The sequence below is a fragment of the Euprymna scolopes genome, chromosome 46, assembly GCF_053919585.1.
Source record: "Euprymna scolopes isolate OS-2025 chromosome 46, ASM5391958v1, whole genome shotgun sequence".
NCBI lineage: Eukaryota > Metazoa > Mollusca > Cephalopoda > Sepiida > Sepiolidae > Euprymna > Euprymna scolopes.
In genome coordinates, this window is record NC_136527.1 from 139,663,937 (window position 1) to 139,683,967 (window position 20,031).

The 20,031-nt window shown below is 29.6% G+C and overlaps 1 protein-coding gene across 4 annotated transcripts in view; it reads left to right on the forward strand.

Moving 5' to 3' along the window:
- Positions 1-20,031, forward strand: part of LOC145271186 (matrilin-1-like) — a 98,241-nt gene that overhangs the window by 78,058 nt on the left and 152 nt on the right. For 2 of the 4 annotated variants that reach the window (XR_013865735.1, XR_013865734.1), the window contains one exon: positions 5,296-5,402. Coding sequence is in view for 2 of the 4 variants with exons in the window: in XM_080126722.1 (XP_079982848.1) it covers positions 5,296-5,312 (17 nt within the window). In the remaining 2 variants the exon portion in view is untranslated. Of the gene's footprint in view, positions 1-5,295; positions 5,765-20,031 lie in introns of those variants that run through there. The other 2 variants (XM_080126722.1, XM_080126721.1) reach the window with 1 other exon arrangement.

The window sequence follows — 20,031 nt, forward strand, 5'->3', positions numbered from 1 at the left end:
TACTCTCAGATAAAGAGTCGTTGGCCATTGCTATAGGTGGTAGAGAAGGTTTCTTGTAATTATTGAATTAATATTGTTTTAATGCAAAAAAAAAAAATGAAACAAAAAACAAGATACAGATAATTATAATAGAAATACTTTAAACTAATATTGTGAGAAATATTTAAACTAATATTGTGAGATTTTAGACTTAGGCTAAAAATGATATTTTCCTTTTGTTTTATTCGACTTTCATTTTGCTTTATGCGATTGCATATGGACACCTTGAAAATCTTGCCGGAAAAAAAAGCACAAACAATTATTTTTAAATTTAAATTTTCGTACATTAATTTAACTTAAAATTATGAATAATCATCATTTCCAAGCTAGTCTTACATTGTAGATATTTTTTTTTTTGTTTACATTGCGCAGTGGAAGCGTGCTGGGCCCATAACCTCTAGAAGTGTAAGCCATTTTGAATTTCAGATGGTTCGCTGTTACACACAAGTCCTGGTAGGTGACTTGTTTGTAGTAGACAGTTCCACAGAACAAAATATTCTTACCGTGTCGAAACCCGGGAAAGAATATGTGAAATTGCTCCAGAAAAGGTTTAATATTTATGAAGCAATTCTGGTTTCTGATTGGTTGGTAGCAGAACATGAATTAATTTGATTCGTCAGTTCTTAGCATCATCGTTTATAAATAGAATCGTCCGACTGTGTGGGATCATACCCCATTAAAAGGGCCAAAATATTGCAACAGTTTACGAACCCGAAGTCTGACTTGCAAGGTTGTAAAACTATTCGTAATCGCTTAGACACATCTTAGAGAATTTATTTCTATGAGGAATATAATAATTTGTGGTAAGTGTTCTAAAATGCTACAAATGTCTCTGAAATGAAAAATCATTTTACATCCAATTGATATTGCTCAAACAGTTCTCAACTGGAAGGATCTAGAGATCCGTCTTGCTGAAGGAAACGTAGTTGACAAAGTAGAGCAACATCTTATTGAGAAGGAAACTAAGAAGTGGCGGAAAATTTAAGCTAGTTTACTGGACATCATCAGGTTTCTCGCCAAGCAGAATCTGGAATTTAAAATATAAATATGGATAAATTCTTAACAATGAAGAAGGGAACTACCCATTTAATAGTATATTCTTGAAGTAAGTGATTTTTTTTTGGCATTTATATACATACATATATTTATAAGCAAGTCAAAATATGTTGATTTTCTTTATATTTTTTTAAAGAAAACCGCTTTAAAAAAATATTGCATAATTTGCTATTAAACCTGTTATTTATTTTTAAAAAATTGGTCTTTGTCTCTTTAATTGAAAAAAAAAACAGGGTTTTAATTACATTTTGAAAATAGTAAGTTGACTTATTAAAGTTCTGATCATCATTTTTAATAGCCACTTTCTCATACACCTACTGCTGTAGTAGTAAGCTAGATTGCTGGACATTATCAGGTTTCTCGCCAGGCAGAATCTGGCAATACGGGGTCACCAGGAAGACATCCATAATGATGAAAGCGATCAAGAAAACAAAAGGAAATTTTTTAAGAATTAGTAAATTTATTGGCCAAGTATGACCCTGTGTTCCGTTAACATTTGGAGAATGTTAACCTGGGAAAGAAAATCGCTATTTCTTATCCGTCACCAGAAATTCAAAATGAATTTGTAAGCATTTTGGCAAAGCAGGTGAGAAAGAAAATTATCGATCAGATCGAGAAAAGCAAATATTTTTGCATAATTTTTTTATAGCACTCCTGATGTATCTTACAAGGACCAGATGAGTGAGGTGTTACGCTACATAAAAATTGGCAGAAATAAAGTGACAGTGAAGGAGTCGTTTCTCTGCTTCATCGAGACAAAAGGTAAAAGCGCGGAGGACATGTGGCAAAAATTGTTGGAACACAGGTTTACCTCTCCAACAGCCTCGGTGTGCGCTTTGCCGATGCAGCGTCATGATGCTAAAAAGGGTCCAAGATGGCGTCTGCGGCCTTATATAACAATGCAGTCTCGCAGAATCTCGTGTGCTCTCGCGCACATATGCAAATTTGGAAGACTCTATCTTTTATTAAAAAAAACAAAAAAAAACAGGCCAATGGAGCAGATGGGGACAGACGAGTCTACGGGTAGCAGTGTCAGAAATTTCGTGAAAATAGTGAATAATTCCACCCCATCTTTCCAAGCTTATAACTCCTCGAAAAATGTAATTCAAGCCCTAATTTTTTTTTTCAATTAAAGGAGTAAGGACCAAGGTTTTATTTAAAAAAAAAACAAAACAAAACAATGTGTTTTTTTTTTTTTTAAAAGGTTTTAAACTTCGGACTTTACAGGTAAATTTCTAAAAAACTGATTTTTTTTTTGTTTTAAATTTGAATATATTATTTATTGACCTTTTCTCTTCAATTTGTGATATATAAACCTATTAAACATAAATTAATTATTTACTTTTTAATAGACATTTCAAAATGAGAGGCGTAAATTATTCGACCCCCTATCTTTCTAAGCTTATAACTCCTCGAAAAATGTAATTCAAGCCCTAATTTTTTTTTCAATTAAAGGAGCAAGGACCAAGGTTTCATTAAAAAAAAAAAAAAAAAAGACAAAAAGAAAAAATGTGTTCTTATAAAATAAGGTTTTAAACTTCGGACTTTACAGGTAAATTTCTAAAAAACTGATTTTTTTTGTTTGTTTTAAATTTGAATATATTATTTATTGACCTTTTCTCTTCAATTTGTGATATATAAACCTATTAAACATAAATTAATTATTTACTTTTTAATAGACATTTCAAAATGGGGGGGGCGTGAAAATGGGGGGGCGTGAATTTAAAAAAAACGTTTGTCTAAAATATTATATTCGGTTTATTGGAAAGAACATAAAATTTCACATTGACCCTGAAAATATCGTAAAAATAGAATCAATAGAAAAATTTTGATAGATTTTTAAAATTTAAAAATTTAAAAATATTGAGTTTAAAAATTGAAAAATATTGAGTTCGGAAAATTCATTACTGTTTTAAAAAAAAAATAAAAATATTTTTATTACTTTTAAAACAACTGTAATAGTTTATTTTGGAAGTATAATCCATAAAGAAAATAAATAACCCACTTTTAACAGAGAAATTACGAGATTTTTATATTGTATTCGCAGTTTCGTGTTAGGGGTGTCAAAAATTCCTACAAAAATTCTGATACTGCTAGTCTACGGGCAGTACTGACGGACGACGATGCTGCACGCTGCAGTGAGCTGAAGTTGTGTGTACACCTTTTCTTTCTTTGCAACAACAAGACATTTCTAAACTTATTTTGAGAGAATTGGAGAATTAAGGATTCAGATTGGTGACTGTATTGGCCAGGCATTTGACAATGCTGCTATTATGGCAGGCCACCGATCAGGTGTGCAGAAACGAATCTCCGAATCGACCCAAAAGCTTTATTTGTGCAATGCATTAACCATTCATTAAATCTGGCTTGTGTACATGCCACTTCTACAGTGGTTCACTCTGTTACATTTATTTATGCTTTTTTTTTTTTTGCATACTGACCTGGTTATTCTCGTTCTTTTCTGCATCTACACATCCCTGAGACGTCTTGATTTAGTTGACCGGTCTAAGAATCAAGCAGACTGTAGAAACTAGATCGAGTAGTCGAGCAGCTGCTGCAAATGTTGTGGTAAAAAAATTATTGGAAGTCGTCAGCTTACAGAGAAGGAGAAAAGGCAACCACAAAATCAGACGCATCTTTAATTCTCAACTCGGTATTGTCGTTTCCGTTTCTTTTATTTCTGAGCCTTTGGGAAACTATTCGCTCAGAAATCCATGTATCTTCAAGAAAAGGGGCTGGATCCGCAACAAAGTTCTGTAAGGCTGGCGGCGTTGAGATACTGCAATAGACGAGTCAAAAAAACTCTGCTCTGAAATGGGGATAAGCATGGAACATCGTATCTGCAAAAAGAAACGAATGGGTGGTGAACAATTGACTGATGTAGCACTGGGGTTTGATACTGAGTTGAGACGGGAAATGCTGTCTGTCATAGACAGGTTGACTATGTGTGTCAGAAACTTCGTGAAAAATATTGAATAATTCCCATAATTAACACATTGCTACATGTGAATGTATAATTTATTTTAGTCAATTAATACATTGTTACCTGTTAATGTAGAATATATTTTAGTTAATAATACATAATTAATACATTGTTACCTGGGAAAGTATAATTTATTTCACTTAATTACAACATTGTTACCTGTGAATGTATAATTTATTTAACTTAATTAAAACATTGTTAGCTGTGAATGTATAATATATTTTAGTTAATTGTTTTGTCAGAAACTTCGTGAAAAATATTGACCCCCTTTCTTTCCAAGCTTATAACTACTCGAAAAATGTAATTCAAGCCCTAATTTCTTTTTTCACTTAAAGGATCAAGGAGCAAGGTTTCATTTAAAAAAAAAAACAACAAACAACAACGTGTTTAAAAAAAAAAGGTTTTAAACTGCCAATAAATTTCTAAAAAACACTACTTTTTTGTTTTAAATTTGAATATATTATTTATTGATCTTTTATCTTCAATTTGTGATATATAAAACTTTGGTGAGTAAATTAATTATTTACTTTTTAATAGACATTTCAAAATGGGGGGGGGGCGTGAATTAAAAAAAAACGTTTGTCCAAAATATTATATTCGGTTTATTGGAAAGAGCGTAAAATTTCACATTGACTCTGAAAATATCGTAAAAATAGAGTCAATAGAAAAATTTTGATAGATTTTTAAAGTTTAAAAATTGAAAAATACTTAACTCGTAAAATTCAATTGATTTCATTACTGTTTTTTAAAAAATAAAAAATAATATTTCTATTACTTTTCATACAACTTTAATAGTTTATTTTGGAAGTATAATCCATAAAGAAAATAAATACCCCACTTTTAAAAGAGAAATTACGAGTTTTTTTAAAATATTTTATTCGCAGTTTCGTGATAGGGGTGTAAAAAATTCCTACAAAAATTCTGATACATCTACAGATTGACTGAAGAAATATCTTAACCTTTTCTGACCCCGCTAAATCGCTGATGGGAAACAAAATAGGCATACATAACTTTCTATTTCTAAAACTACCTATAAAGCACTTAAGCTGGGATTCCCACTACTACAAATACATCTATTTAAGATATTTTTTTACTACTTAAAAAGGATTGAAACAATACTAACAACAATAAATTTCGCAAATTTTGCACTTAAACCGAGCGATTACACACACGGATTTCAAAAAGCACGGATACAAGCATTTTTTTTTTCTTTTCAGAAAACTCAACATTTTAATAATGACATTATGAAGAAACATAAAAGAAAACTGCATCGGACTATCCTCTCATGTTTTTGTGAAAATTCGGAAATAACAACAATAAAAAAGTAAACAAAAATGAATTTATCATCTCATAACATTTTCATGCTTTACAATGTTCTCATTTAAATTTATAAATTCAAATTTTAAATATTCTCATTTAATTTTATATAAAAACATGTTTTCTTAAATGTGTGACTTTCTATTTCTTAATTTTTTTTTAAACTGGTTTACAACAATTATTTAAAAAAGCGTAAATACAAGACGTTTTTTCTCTTCGAGAGGCTCGGCCTCTTAATTATAACATTATGAAGGAAAGAAAACTGCATCGGCCTCTCCTCTCTTTGATACAGCCATGTTATTTGGCGAAAATTCGGACTTTTACAATAAGAAAAAAGTAAATAAAATGATTTTCTCATTTCATAACATTTATTATTATATTTGTTTGTGTAACTAATTAATTTAATTTAACATTTTTTATGATTTGAATTACACGTTTTTGTTTTGAAAAAAAAATTGGTTTCTTTTATTTGATATTAACGTCTATATAATTCCATTCAGATGAATCTTTACATACTTATTATAATTATTCAAATTATTGAAAAGAAATTGTTAAATTAACATTTTAGAAAAAACGGGGGGGTTGTGTAAACATTAAACTAAAGGTGATTGTGTAAACATTAGCTCAATGAAAATAAATATTTTAAAGGCTTTTTGGAATTTTGAAAGTTTTAACAAGTTGTCATATGCCAACAGGGGGGAGGGGGGCTAAATAGATATTCATATACCAGCGGGGGGGGGGGACAGGTAATAATATGTCAGCAGCAGGAGCTAAGATATATAATTATATGCCAGCGGAGGTGGAGTACAAACAGGTAAATATATGCCGTGGAGGGGGGCAAACAGGTAATTATATGCCAGCGGGGGTGAGCGGTGACAAATTTTATGACCGCCCCGGGCAGGAAAAACCGATGCTACGTCAGTGTAACCATATTTATTTTGTCAGACTGTTTAGATATTTCTATGTGGTAAAATGATATTCGTTGTTGCTGCCAATGTGAGTAAATAAAAGGTGTTGCATCTAATTGTAATTTGTTTGTATTATTGTTAATAATACATTGTTACCTGTTAATGTATAATTTATTTTAGTTAATAATAATTAATACATTGTTACCTATGAATGTATAATTTACTTTCGTTAATTAATACATTGTTACCTGTGAATGTATAATTTATTTTAGTTAATAATACATAATTAATGCATTGCTACATGTGAATGTATAATTTATTGTAGTCAATTTTTTATTTTAGTTTATAATAATTAATACATTGTTACCTATGAATGTATAATTTATTTTCGTTAATTAATACATTGTTACCTGTGAATGTATAATTTATTTTAGTTAATAATACATAATTAATACATTGCTACATGTGAATGTATAATTTATTTTAGTCAATTAATACATTGTTACCTGTTAATGTAGAATATATTTTAGTTAATAATGCATAATTAGTACATTGTTACCTGGGAAAGTATAATTTATTTCACTTAATTACAACATTGTTACCTGTGAATGTATAATTTATTTCACTTAATTAAAACATTGTAAGCTGTGAATGTATAATATATTTTTGTTAATAATACATAATTAATACATTGTTAACTGTGATTGTATAATGTTTTTAATTAATAATCATAATTAATACATTGGTGCCTGTAAATGTATAGTTTATTTTAGTTAATAATACATAATTAATACATTGTTACCTGAGAATGTATAATTTATTTCAGTTAATAATACATAATTAATACATTGTTAACTGTGAATGTATCATTTATTTTAATTAATAATACATAACTAATACATTTTTAACTGTGAATATATAATTTATTTTCGTTAATAATACATAATTAATACATTGTTAACTGTAAATGTATAATTTATTTTAGTTAATAATACATAATTAATACATTGTTACCTGTGAATGTGTAATTTATTTTAGTAAACAATACATAATTAATACATAGTTACCTGTGAATGTATAATTTATTTTAGTTAATAATAAATAGTTAATACATTGTTACCTGTGAATTTATCATTTATTTTAGTTAATAATACATAATTAATATATAATGATATATATACATACTTAATATATTATTTCATGTGAATGTATAATTTATTTTATTCAATTACTACATAATTAATACATTGTCACCTGTTTATGTATCATTTTTTCAGTTAATTAAAACATTGTTACCTATGAATGTATAGCTTATTTTAGTTAATCATACATAATAAATACATTTTTACCTGTTAATGTATAATTTATTTTAGTTAATAATACATAATTAATACATTGTTTTCTGTGAATGTACAATTTATTTTAGTTGATAATACATAATTAATACATTGTTACCTGTGAATGTGTAATTTATTTTAGTTAATTACTATATAATTAATACATTGTTACCTGAGAATGTATAATTTATTGTAGTTAATTACTAAATAAATAATATATTGTAACCTGTGACTGTATCATTTATTTTAGTTCATAATACATAATTAATACATTGTTAACTGTTAATGTATTTTTTTTAGTTAATAATACATTATTAATACATTGTTAACTGTTAATGTATAATTTATTTTAGTTACTAATACATAATTAATACATTGCTTACTGTGAATGTATAATTTATTATAGTTAATAACACATCATTAATACATAGTTACCTGTGAATGTATAATTTGTTTTAGTTAATAATACATAATTAATACATTGTTAACTGTGAATGTATAATTTATTTTAGTTAATTACTACATAATTAATACATTGTTACCTGTGAATGTATAATTTATTATAGTTAATAATACATAATTAATACATTGATAACTGTGAATGTATCATGTATTGTAGTTAATAATACATAATTAATACATTGTTAACTGTGAATGTATACTTTGTTTTAGTTAATAATACATAATTAATACATTCTTACCTGTGAATATATAATTTCTTTAGTTAATAATTAATAATTAATACATTGTTACCTGTGAATGTATTATTTATTTTAGTTAATAATACATAATTAATACATTGTTTACTGTTAATGTATAATTTATTGTAGTAAATAATACGTAATTAATACATTGTTAACTGTGAATGTATCATTTATTTTAGTTAATAATACTTAATTAATATATTGTTAACTGTGAATATATAATTTATTTTAGTTAATAATACATAATTTATACATTGTTAACTGTGAATTTATAATTCATTTTTGTTAATAATACATAATTAATGCATTGTTAACTGTGAATGTGTAATTTATTTTAGTAAACAATACATAATTAATACATAGTTACCTGTGAATGTATAATTTATTTTAGTAAATAATACATAATTAATACATTGTTTATTGTGAATGTATAATTTATTTTCCTTAATTAATACATTTTTACCTGTTAATGTATAATTTATTTTAGTTAATAATACATAATTAATGCATTGTTACCTGTGAATGTATAATTTACTTCAGTTAATTAAAACATTGTTACTTATGAATGTATAGTTTATTTTAGTTAATAATACATAATTATTACATTGTTACCTGTGAATGTATAATTTATTTTTGTTAATATTACATAATTAATTCATTGTACCTGTGAATGTATCATTTATTTTAGTTAATTATACATCCTTAATACATTGTTAACTGTGAATGTATAACTTATTTTAATTAAAGACAACATTAAACAAATAAAATAATATCCAATAATAATTAATTAATTTTATTTGATATGTCCAAGCAACTGTTTCCCGTGGGTTTGGTTTTGTGTGTTGTGGGCAAAAAAAACAAACAAACAAAAAACAGGTAGTAGGCAGACACACTCGAACCCATACTACGAACGGAAGAAAAGAATGTGGAAAAAAAAACTGGACGTCTTTACCGCTGTGTCGATCGCCAAACCGGAAGTAACGAAGCTCTTAATTAAGGTTACTCAATCAAAAAGGGGGGATGACTTTCGAAAATATCGGCGAAAAAAGCGACCCCTCCTAGTACAAAAGTGCCCAGTTGAAGGTGAAGTGGACGTGGGGGAAGGCTGACGCTCCCGAAGCACTGAAGCATGCCGGGCAGAGATAATCTTTTTATTGTTAGGTATTGTTGTATGCCCGGACGACAGCAACCAACCCTGCTGAAAGGAAGAGTTAAGTTATAAATTTTATTATTTTTATGAAACAACATATAAATCTGATTGCTTTGTGAAACTGACAATTTGATGTAATTTGGAGAAACATAACGAAATATAATCAAAACATAAAAAATGAAAATATCGAAAAAAGGTTATATTGTACGTATCCGTTATGGACTGAAGATCTCCAAAGTAAATTGCCAAATCAAACACAAAATCAAGTACACTCAACATCAAGTACACTCAACATTGTCTTACAATCAACGCTTACCCTGTGAACTCGGAGTATGGAACATTTCCCATATGCACAAAACAAAATCACTGAAAAAACACAAATACCCTAAGGGTAAGAATAATGAGTAAACGTTGCATAAAATGATGATAAAAATTATTACGAACTTGCCAGGATTTGAACCGGAATCTTCTGATCCGTAGTCAGACGCGTTATCCATTGGCCCACAAGTCCTGTGCGTATGCCGAAAGATGTTACCGCGACTGTATACAGACAGTGCTATATTTTGTTTGGATAGGCAGGTAACTGTTTTGACAATTGCTTGAAACGGCTCAAAAACCCTTATTTCGGGCTTTTTGCGTGACTCAGCGTTGTTCGTTACGAAATTTACATAGATAAGGACAATCTAGGGGCTCACACCTTTCAGGAAAAAAAGAATTGGTCAATTCAGTGTATCCGTTCAAAATTTTTATTGGTATATATACACACACGCATGAATAAATAAATAAATAAACATTTAGAATTTTATTAATAGTATAGATGTCTCCTTAAGACTTTACTTTAAGCCTAAATGATTAGGCTAAGTTATTATTATATATATCTCCCATAGACTTTCTTTTAAGGTCTGAATTATTTTTATTCATATCATATACACACGCACATAAATAAATAAACGTTTAGAATTTTATTAATAGTATAGAATATGACGTTTAAGTGTTTTCGATTATGCTAATTAACAAAATCTCATTAAAACTTTGCAGACAAGTCGTTTTCACAATATAAAGACCTGCATTATGCACTATAATTCACTGTCAGCAATGTTTATACATGCACAATAAACAAATCTACTTCTCTACAACCGATACTGCAATCTGAAGGTAAGTATCCTGACAACGAATATCACAGTTACATTTTGGGCAAATATGTTTCACCCTCCTTCAAATGGAGTGTTTATTCCAAAAGCCGTCCTTAACATAGAGAGTTTGGAGGTGTCTACACCGAAAGTCGTTCTTAACATGAGGAGGTTGGGGTGTCTATTTTGAAAGCCATTCTTAACATGGGGAGGTTGCGGGTGTCTATTCTGAAAGCCATTCTTAACATGGGGAGGTTAAGGGTGTCTATTCTGAAAGCCATTCTTAACATGGAGAGGTTGGGGGGGGAGGGTGAAAGCCGTTCTTAACATGGGGAGGTTAAGGGTGTCTATTACGAAAGTTGTTCTTAACATGGGGAGGTCGGGTGTGTTTATTCTGAAAGCCGTTCTTAACATGGGGAGGTTAATGGTGCTTATTCTGAAAGCCGTTCTTAACATGGGAAGGTTAAGGGTGTCTATTCCGAAAGCCGTACTTAACATGGGCAGGTTGGAGGTGTCTATTTACAAAATCCGTTCTTAACATGGGGAGGTTGGGGTGTCTATTCCGAAAGCCGTTCTTAACATGAAGAGGTTGCGGGTGTCTATTCTGAAAGCTGTTCTTAACATGGGGAGGTTAAGGGTGTTTATTCTGGATGCCCTTCTTAACATGGAAAGGTTGGGAGGGTCTATTGCGAAAGCCGTTCTTAACATTGGGATGTTGGAGGAGTCTATTCGGAAAGACGTACTTAACATAGAGAGGTTGGGGTTGTCTATACCGAGAATGCTGACAACGAATATCACAGTTAAATTTTGGGCAAATATTTTTTGCCCTCCTTCAAATGGGGTATTTATTCTAAAAGCCGTTCTTAACATGGGGAGGTTGAAGGTGTCTATAACGAAAGTAGTTCTTAACGTGAGGAGGTTAGGGTGTCTATTTTGAAAGCCATTCTTAACATGGGGACGTTGGGGTGCCTATTCCGAAAGCCGTTCTTAACATAGGGAGGTTGGGGGTGTCTATTTTGAAAGCCATTCTTTACATCTGGATGTTGGGGGTATCTATTCCGAAAGATGTTCTTAACATGGGGAGGTTGAGAGTGCCTATCCCGAAAGCCGTTCTTAATAGGGGAAGGTTAAGGGTGTCTATTCTGATAGCCATTCTTAACATGGGGAGGTTGGGGGTGTCTATTCCGAAACCCATTCTTAACATGGAGAGGCTAGGGGTGTTTATTTTGAAAGCCATACTTTACATGGGGGTGTTGGGGGGTGTCTATTCTTAAAGGCGTTCTTAATATGGGGAAGATAAGTATGTTTATTCTGAAAGCCGTTCTTAACATGGAGAGGTTGAGAGGGTCTATTACGAAGGCCGTTCTTAACATGGTGTGGTTGGGGTGTCTATTCCGAAAGCCATTCTTAACATGTGGAGGTTGGGGAGTCTGTTTAAGAAAGCTGTTCTTAACATGGAGAGTTTGTGAGTGTCTATTTCGAAAGCCATTCTTAACATTGGGAGTTTAGGGGGGGTCTATTCTGAAAGCCGTTATTAACATGAAGAGGTTGGGGGTGTCTATTCCGAAAGCCGTTCTTAGCATGTGCCCGTTGGGGGTGTCTATTCCAAAAGCCATTCTTAACATGGAGAGGTGAAGGGTGTTTATTCTGAAAGCCATTCTTAACATGGGGAGATTAAGGGTGTCTATTCCGAAAGACGTTCTTAACATGGGGAGCTTGGGGGTGTCTATTCCAAAACCAATTTTTAACATGGAGAGGCTGGGGGTGTTTATTCTGAAAGCCGTCTTTAACATGGGGAAGTTGGGGTGTCTATTCTTAAAGCCGTTCTTAACATGGAGAGGTTGGGAGGGTCTATTTCGAAAGCCATTCTTAACATCTGGATGTTGGGGGTGTCTATTCTGAAAGACGTACTAAACATGGGGAGGTTGGGGGTGTCTACACAGAAAGCCATTCTTTACATAGAGAGGTTGGGGGTATCTAGTACAAAGGCCGTTCTTAGCATGGAAAGTTTGGAGGTGTCTATTCCGAAAGCCCTTCTTAACATGGGGAGGTTGGGATTGTCTATTCCGAAACTCGTTCTTAACATGCGGAGGTTGGTGGTGTCTATTTCAAAAGCCATTCTTAACATAGAGAGGTTAGGAGTGTCTATTTCGAAGGCAGTTCTTAACATTGGGAGGTTGGGGTGTCTATCTCGAAAGCCGTTCTTAACATAGGGAGGTTGAGGGTGTCTATTCCGAAAGCCGTTCTTAACATTGGGATGTTGGGTGTCTATTCCGAAAGCCATCCTTAACATGGGGCTATTTGTACAACTAAACGGCAAATCGTTTTTTTTTTTTTAGATTAGGTCCACCTCCACAATTTTCTTTTAAATGACTCAAAGGTTTTCGACTATGCTGAATACGAAAATCGCATTGAAATTTTGCAGAAATAAGTAGTTATCGATATACAAAAAGTTGTATTATGCATTGTATTCTTTGGCGTCCATCTTTTTTACGCTCGTGCGCGCGCCATAAACAAATCTACTCATCTCTTACTGACACTGCACACGCGTAAAAAAGATGGCCGCCAAAGAATACAATGCATTGCATAATACAACTTTTTATATCTCGATAACTACTTATTTCTGCAAAATTTCAATGCGATTTTCGTATTCAGCATAGTCGATAACCGATATGAGGTGTCATTTAAAAGAAAATTGTGGAGGTGGACCTAATCTAAAAATTTACCGATTTGCCGTTTAGTTCTACAAATAGCCCCCAACCCTGTTATTAAAAGGGGGGACACGTTGGGTCGTCACTGGTACATATCCAGAAAGTTGTTTACGTATAATTTATTTGAGATTAACCACACTGTTTAACAAGTAAAAAGGTTAAATCTGTTTTATTTTATAATTTAAATTTTTTATTTTATAATTAAAAATTGAAAAAATTAAACAATACAAATAATACGTTGTTTTACAAATAAAAAAAAGGAAAAATGTGTTCTATTTTATAATTTAAAATTTTTATTCTATAATTCAAAATTTTTATTCTATAATTTAAAATTTTTATTCTATAATTTAAAATTTTTATTTTATAATTTAAAATTTTTATTCTATAATTTAAAATTTTTATTCTATAATTTAAAATTTTTATTTTATAATTTAAAATTTTTATTCTATCATTTAAAATTTTTATTTTATAATTTAAAATTTTTATTTTATAATTTAAAATTTTTATTCTATAATTTAAAATTTTTATTCTATAATGTAAAATTTTTATTTATAATTTAAAATTTTTATTCTATAATGTAAAATTTTTATTTTATAATTTAAAATTTTTATTTTATAATTTAAAATTTTTATTCTATAATTTAAAATTTTTATTTTATAATTTAAAATTTTTATTCTATAATTTAAAATTTTTATTTTATAAATTAAAATTTTTATTCTATAATTTAACATTTTTATTCTATAATTTAAAATTTTTATTTTATAATTTAAAATTTTTATTTTATAATTTAAAATTTTTATTTTATAATTTAAAATTTTTATTCTATAATTTAAAATTTTTATTCTATAATTTAAAATTTTTATTTATAATTTAAAATTTTTATTCTATAATTTAAAATTTTTATTCTATAATTTAAAATTTTTATTCTATAATTTAAAATTTTTATTTTATAATTTAAAATTTTTATTCTATAATTTAAAATTTTTATTTTATAATTTAAAATTTTAAACATTCAACAATACGAATAAGGTTTTGGTTTGATTTTACATTTTATATTGTTCTCGGATGCATATGATGATGCGCGTGCAGTATCAGAATTTTTGTAGGAATTTTTGACACCCCTAAGTGTCAGAAATTTTGTGAAAATAGCGAATAATTCCACCCCATCTTTCCAAGCTTATAACTCCTCGAAAAATGCAATTCAAGCCCTAATTTTTTTTTTCAATTAAAGGAGCAAGGACCAAGATTTCATTAAAAAAAAAAAAAAAAAAAAAAAAAAACGTGTTTTTTTTTTAAAAAAGGTTTTAAACTTCGGACTTTACAGGTAAAATTCTACGAGAACAATATGTTCTTTTTGTTTTAAATTTGAATATATTATGTATTGACCTTTTCTCTTCAATTTGTGAGTAAATAATTATGTACTTATCCGGGTCTAAATTAATTATTATTAGACATTTACAAAATGGGAGGCGTGAATTATTCGACCCCCTGTCTTTCCAAGCTTATAACTCCTCGAAAAATGTAATTCAAGCCCTAATTTTTTTTTCAATTAAAGGAGCAAGGACCAAGGTTCCATTAAAAAAAAAAAAGAAAAAAGAAAAAACAAATAACGTGGTTTAAAAAAAAGGTTTTAAACTTCAAACTTTACAGGTAAAATTCTAAAAGAACACGATGTCATTTTTTTTTAAATTTGAATATATTATGTATTGACCTTTTCTCTTCAATTTGTGAGTAAATTAATTATTTACTTTCCGGTTACTAAATTAAGTATTTACTTTTTAATAGACACTTAAAAATTGGGATAGGGGGGGGGGTCGTGAATTTAAACAAAAAAAACGTTTGTCTAAAATATTATATTCGATTTATTGGAAAGAACATAAAATTTCACACTGACCCTGAAAATATCGTAAAAATAGAATGAATAGAAAAATTTTTATAGATTTTTAAAGTTTAAAGATTGAAAAATATTGAGTTCGGAAAATTCATTACTGTTTAAAAAAAAACAAAAAAAAATATTTCTATTACTTTTAAAACAACTGTAATAGTTTATTTTGGAAGTATAATCCTTAAAAAAAATACATAACCCACTTTTAACAGAGAAATTCCGAGATTTTTATATTGTATTCGCAGTTTCGTGTGCGTCCCCACAATATTTCAATATTTAATTTCATCTTTCATTATTTCTTTTCGAGAACAGAACCAACATTTTATTTATATTGTTGGTACTTGTACAGTTTAATCAACACATTAAAAAAATGAAAATATCGAAAAAACGTTATATTGTACGTATATGTTATGGAATGAAGTTCTCCGGGAAAAAATTTCACTTAATTTCATCAAGTATTTTTTTTTTTTTTTTTTTTTTTTTTTTTACAGCGAAAAAACAATTTGTTATACCGAGCAAAAGGTTCGATTTTTAGAAAGAAAAGCTGAAGTATTAAAGATGGGGAGGGAGTGTCGGCACTTTAAATAGAGTTATCTCCCGTGGCGTTTCTAAAATCCAAACAAAAATTTAAAAAAAAAAAAAAAAACAATATAGCTGACTTCAACACGCTCTCAATAAAACGTGTTTTTTTCCGCTGTAAAAAAAAAAAAAAAAAAAAAAAAAAAACTGCTCGATCAAATTAATTGTTTATTTATTTTTAAATTATGAAGTAAAACACATTTAATCATTTTAAAACTCCGTCTTGCATTCTTTCTTTTTTGGGTTTGTATTACTGTACACATAGATTAGAAAAAGTTGTCAAAAAAAACAAATATATAACAAATAAATGTTATCAAATGCAAGATAAGCTACGTTTCTGTCAAACTGGATATATTTTCTGTGTTTTTATTCAATGTAACATGTTTATTCAGCTAGAAAAACATACAGTGTTTACCAATGTATTGGAAAATTCAAGATGGCGCCTCACTCCCTCTTTAACACGGTAAGTTCAGGAAAAGGTGTTATAAATAAAAAACTATACAAAATACTATTAAAAACCCGCCGAATATATGTCAACCTATGTCACGGTAACATATATTGAGCGAGTTTTTAACAGTATTTTATCCGGTTTTTTATTTATAACACCTTTTCCCAAACTTACCGGGTTAAAGAGAGAATCAGACGCCATCTTGAATTTTCCAATACATCGGTAAACACTGTATGGTTTTCGAGCTGAATAAACATGTTACATTGAATAAAAACACGAAAAATATATCCAGTTTGATAGAAAAGTAACTTATCTTGCCGTTGATAACATTTATTTGTTATATATTTGTTTTTTGACAACTTTTTCGAATCTATGTGTACAGTAATACAACCCCCCCCTTTTATTATTTGTAAAACAACGTGGTTAATTTAAATTAAATTTTAATCACAGGATTACATTTTCAATAATCACGTAAATATAAACATCTGTTTACGATATATACGCCGGTGTCGATCCAACGTGTCTCTTTATATATATATATATATATATATATATATATATATATATATATATATATATATATATATATATATATATATATATATATACTTCGGAGTAGTTTTTATTTAACAATCAGTGGTTATGGAAACGTGAGATTGTAGGTTTACAAAATATTACTGGCAGCAATATTCTATAAGTTATCCCATCTAAACGAGAATTGCTGCTCGATATTCAAGATAGAGCAAATAATTTAAATTGTAATTCAATGAATTTCAAAAAACTCTCATTGAAATGAAATGAAGTGGTTGAGTTTCATATCAAAGAATTTTTATTATTCTAAGCAAGACAAAGAATGTTTTAGAAAGTTTATCTCCTTAACCTATAGGGTTTCGATGTCTACCATCTCATCAGAGGAGTGAAAATATTAGCAAATAGTTATAAAGGTATGCACCCTATTTGCTAATATTTTCACTCCTCTGATGAGATGGTAGACATCGAAACCCTATAGGTTAAGGAGATAAACTTTCTAAAACATTCTTTATCTTGCTTAGAATAATAAAAATTCTTTGATATGAAACTCAACCACTTCATTTCATTTCAATGAGAGTTTTTTGAAATTCATTGAATTACAATTTAATATATATATATATATATATATATATATATATATATATATATATATATATATAACAGGATATATATATATTACTAGTATATATATATATATGTATATATATATATATATATATATGTATATATATATTACTAGTATATATATATATATATATATATGTATATATATATATATTACTAGTATATATATATATATATGTATATATATATATATTACTAGTATATATATATATATGTATATATATATATATTACTAGTATATATATATATATATATGTATATATATATATATTACTAGTATATATATATATATATATATATGTATATATATATATATTACTAGTATATATATATATATATATATATATATATATATATATATATATATATATATAACAGGATTCGAGGCTATTTGTACAAGTAAACGGCAAATCTGCCGGCATTTATATATCAGTTCTTGTAACACATCTTCGAGAAGGGGTTTGAATTACATTTTTCGAGTAGCTATAAGCTTGGAAAGACAGGAGGTCAAATTAATTCACCCCCCCCCCTTTTTAAATGTCTATTAAAAAGTAAATAATTAATTTACTCACCAAAGTTTTACATATCAGAAATTGAAGATAAAAGATCAATAAATAATATATTCAAATTTAATATTTAAAAAAATTAATAGTTTTTTTGGAAATTTACCTGTAAAGTTCGAAGTTTCTGACACACCTATGATAACACATTACCTTTTTTGTTGTAACTGAATGACGGCACGAAACAACACATACAAAACACAATGATGACGTCAGGAATTGAAATGGTATGGCTACATTGGTTTACTCCTCTCCCCTCGCCTCGAAGGGGCTCTGACTCCAACTCTTCAACTGACCAACTCTCTCTCTCTCTCTCTCTCTCTCTCTCTGACTAAAATCCGAACCCAGATAATATGGAGAAATGTCCTTTTTCTATGACGTCAGAAGTGTGCTTTTCAAACGTGACTAATTTCATGTGGCTTTACATATGTTTGTCCAACACACTTTTGACAACAAAAGAATCCTCAATATATAACTCTAACCTATTTTTTAAGCACTATAATTTTTAATTTGCGTTGTTCATTCTTTTACTGACATATTTAATATTCACATTTCTAAAAGAATGGACAATCAACTCTTTTTTCCAATATAAACAATACTTAACTATTCTAATAGAATTTTTTTTTTACATGGGGGGGTCACCACTTATCAAGGCCCACTCGGGGATAAGGGTTATTGTGTGTACAGTAATCAATGGGATAGTATCATAGTAATCGTTAGTATTAAGTGTCTTAAGGGGGCGATTCATCAGGAATTTGTTTATGTTGGACTTAAAGACATCCAAGTTGTAGTTAGGTGGGAAACAGGCAAACGGAAAAGAGTTCCACAAGCATGCACTTCTAAGAAAGAAGCTTTCTTCAAGCCACTAAAATCAACAATAAAATCACCGCTTCTATAGATGTCAAAAATCTTTTTACAAATGTACCAGTAAATGAAACAATTATCATTTACAACATATATAGTAACCTTTCCTCCATTAAAAATGAGTTCAACAATCTTAAAGAAACTATTAACAATGTGCATAACTAAGGTTCCATTCTATGATCATCTGGGAAATATACACACACAGGTGGATGGCGTAACAATGGGTTCCGTATTGGGACCAGCATTTAAGTCTGGAAAACATAATATTTAATTCCATAGAGAAACCCTCCATTTTATGTTCGGTATGTTGATGATATATTAATTCTGGCCGATAGCATAAAAGAAATAGAAGATTTAAAAGGTACTTTTCAAAATAATTCCGTCCTTAACTTCACATACGAACAAAGTGCTGATAATAAAATCTTGTTTTTAGACATTCTCATTGATTCTAGCAGCGATGAATTTATCACCTCCGTTTTTAAAAAAACTTACATCTACTAATTTCTGCATTTGAAATTTTAAAAGTGAATGTCCGTTCCGTTATAAAATCGCTATAATAAAAAATATGTCTCCTTGGTTTCAGGGCTAAGATTGTACTGCCTACTCGCCTGCCATGCTGGCTAGCGATTCGTTAAGGAGAAAGAGAGAGAGGGGGTGGAGAGGGAGATGCGCGAGCCTTTTCTAGTCTCACACAAAAACACGCGTTCACATTTCAAGCTATATTACTTGTCATATACATACGCGCACACAAACATACGTGTGCACGTCCACACACGTACATATATTCACGTTCGCGTATATACACTCACATTCACGTGTATACACACACACACGCTAACGCACACACATGTACTCACATACACGCACACGTACGCACATGCAAGCACAGATGGACGACGTCACTTCCTTTCAAAGGAAATCCACACAGGCGCAAAAGACCAGCGGAAACGACTATAAAAGCAAGAGACAAGCTGTTTCCAGCCTTTTCAGACCAGTTTCCTAGCTGGGCGGTCTACAGACCGACAGCGTGCCTTTTTGGCATGCACGTACCTCACACCACTTGCTACTATGTGGGACAAAAAGCCAACAGACAGTACGTACACTTTATACGCTTTCTATCTCCATAACCTGGATTGACTTTCTCACTCTATCTCCCTCTTCGTTTTGGTCCATCAACACAGACATGTGCGCGACTCTCTAATGAG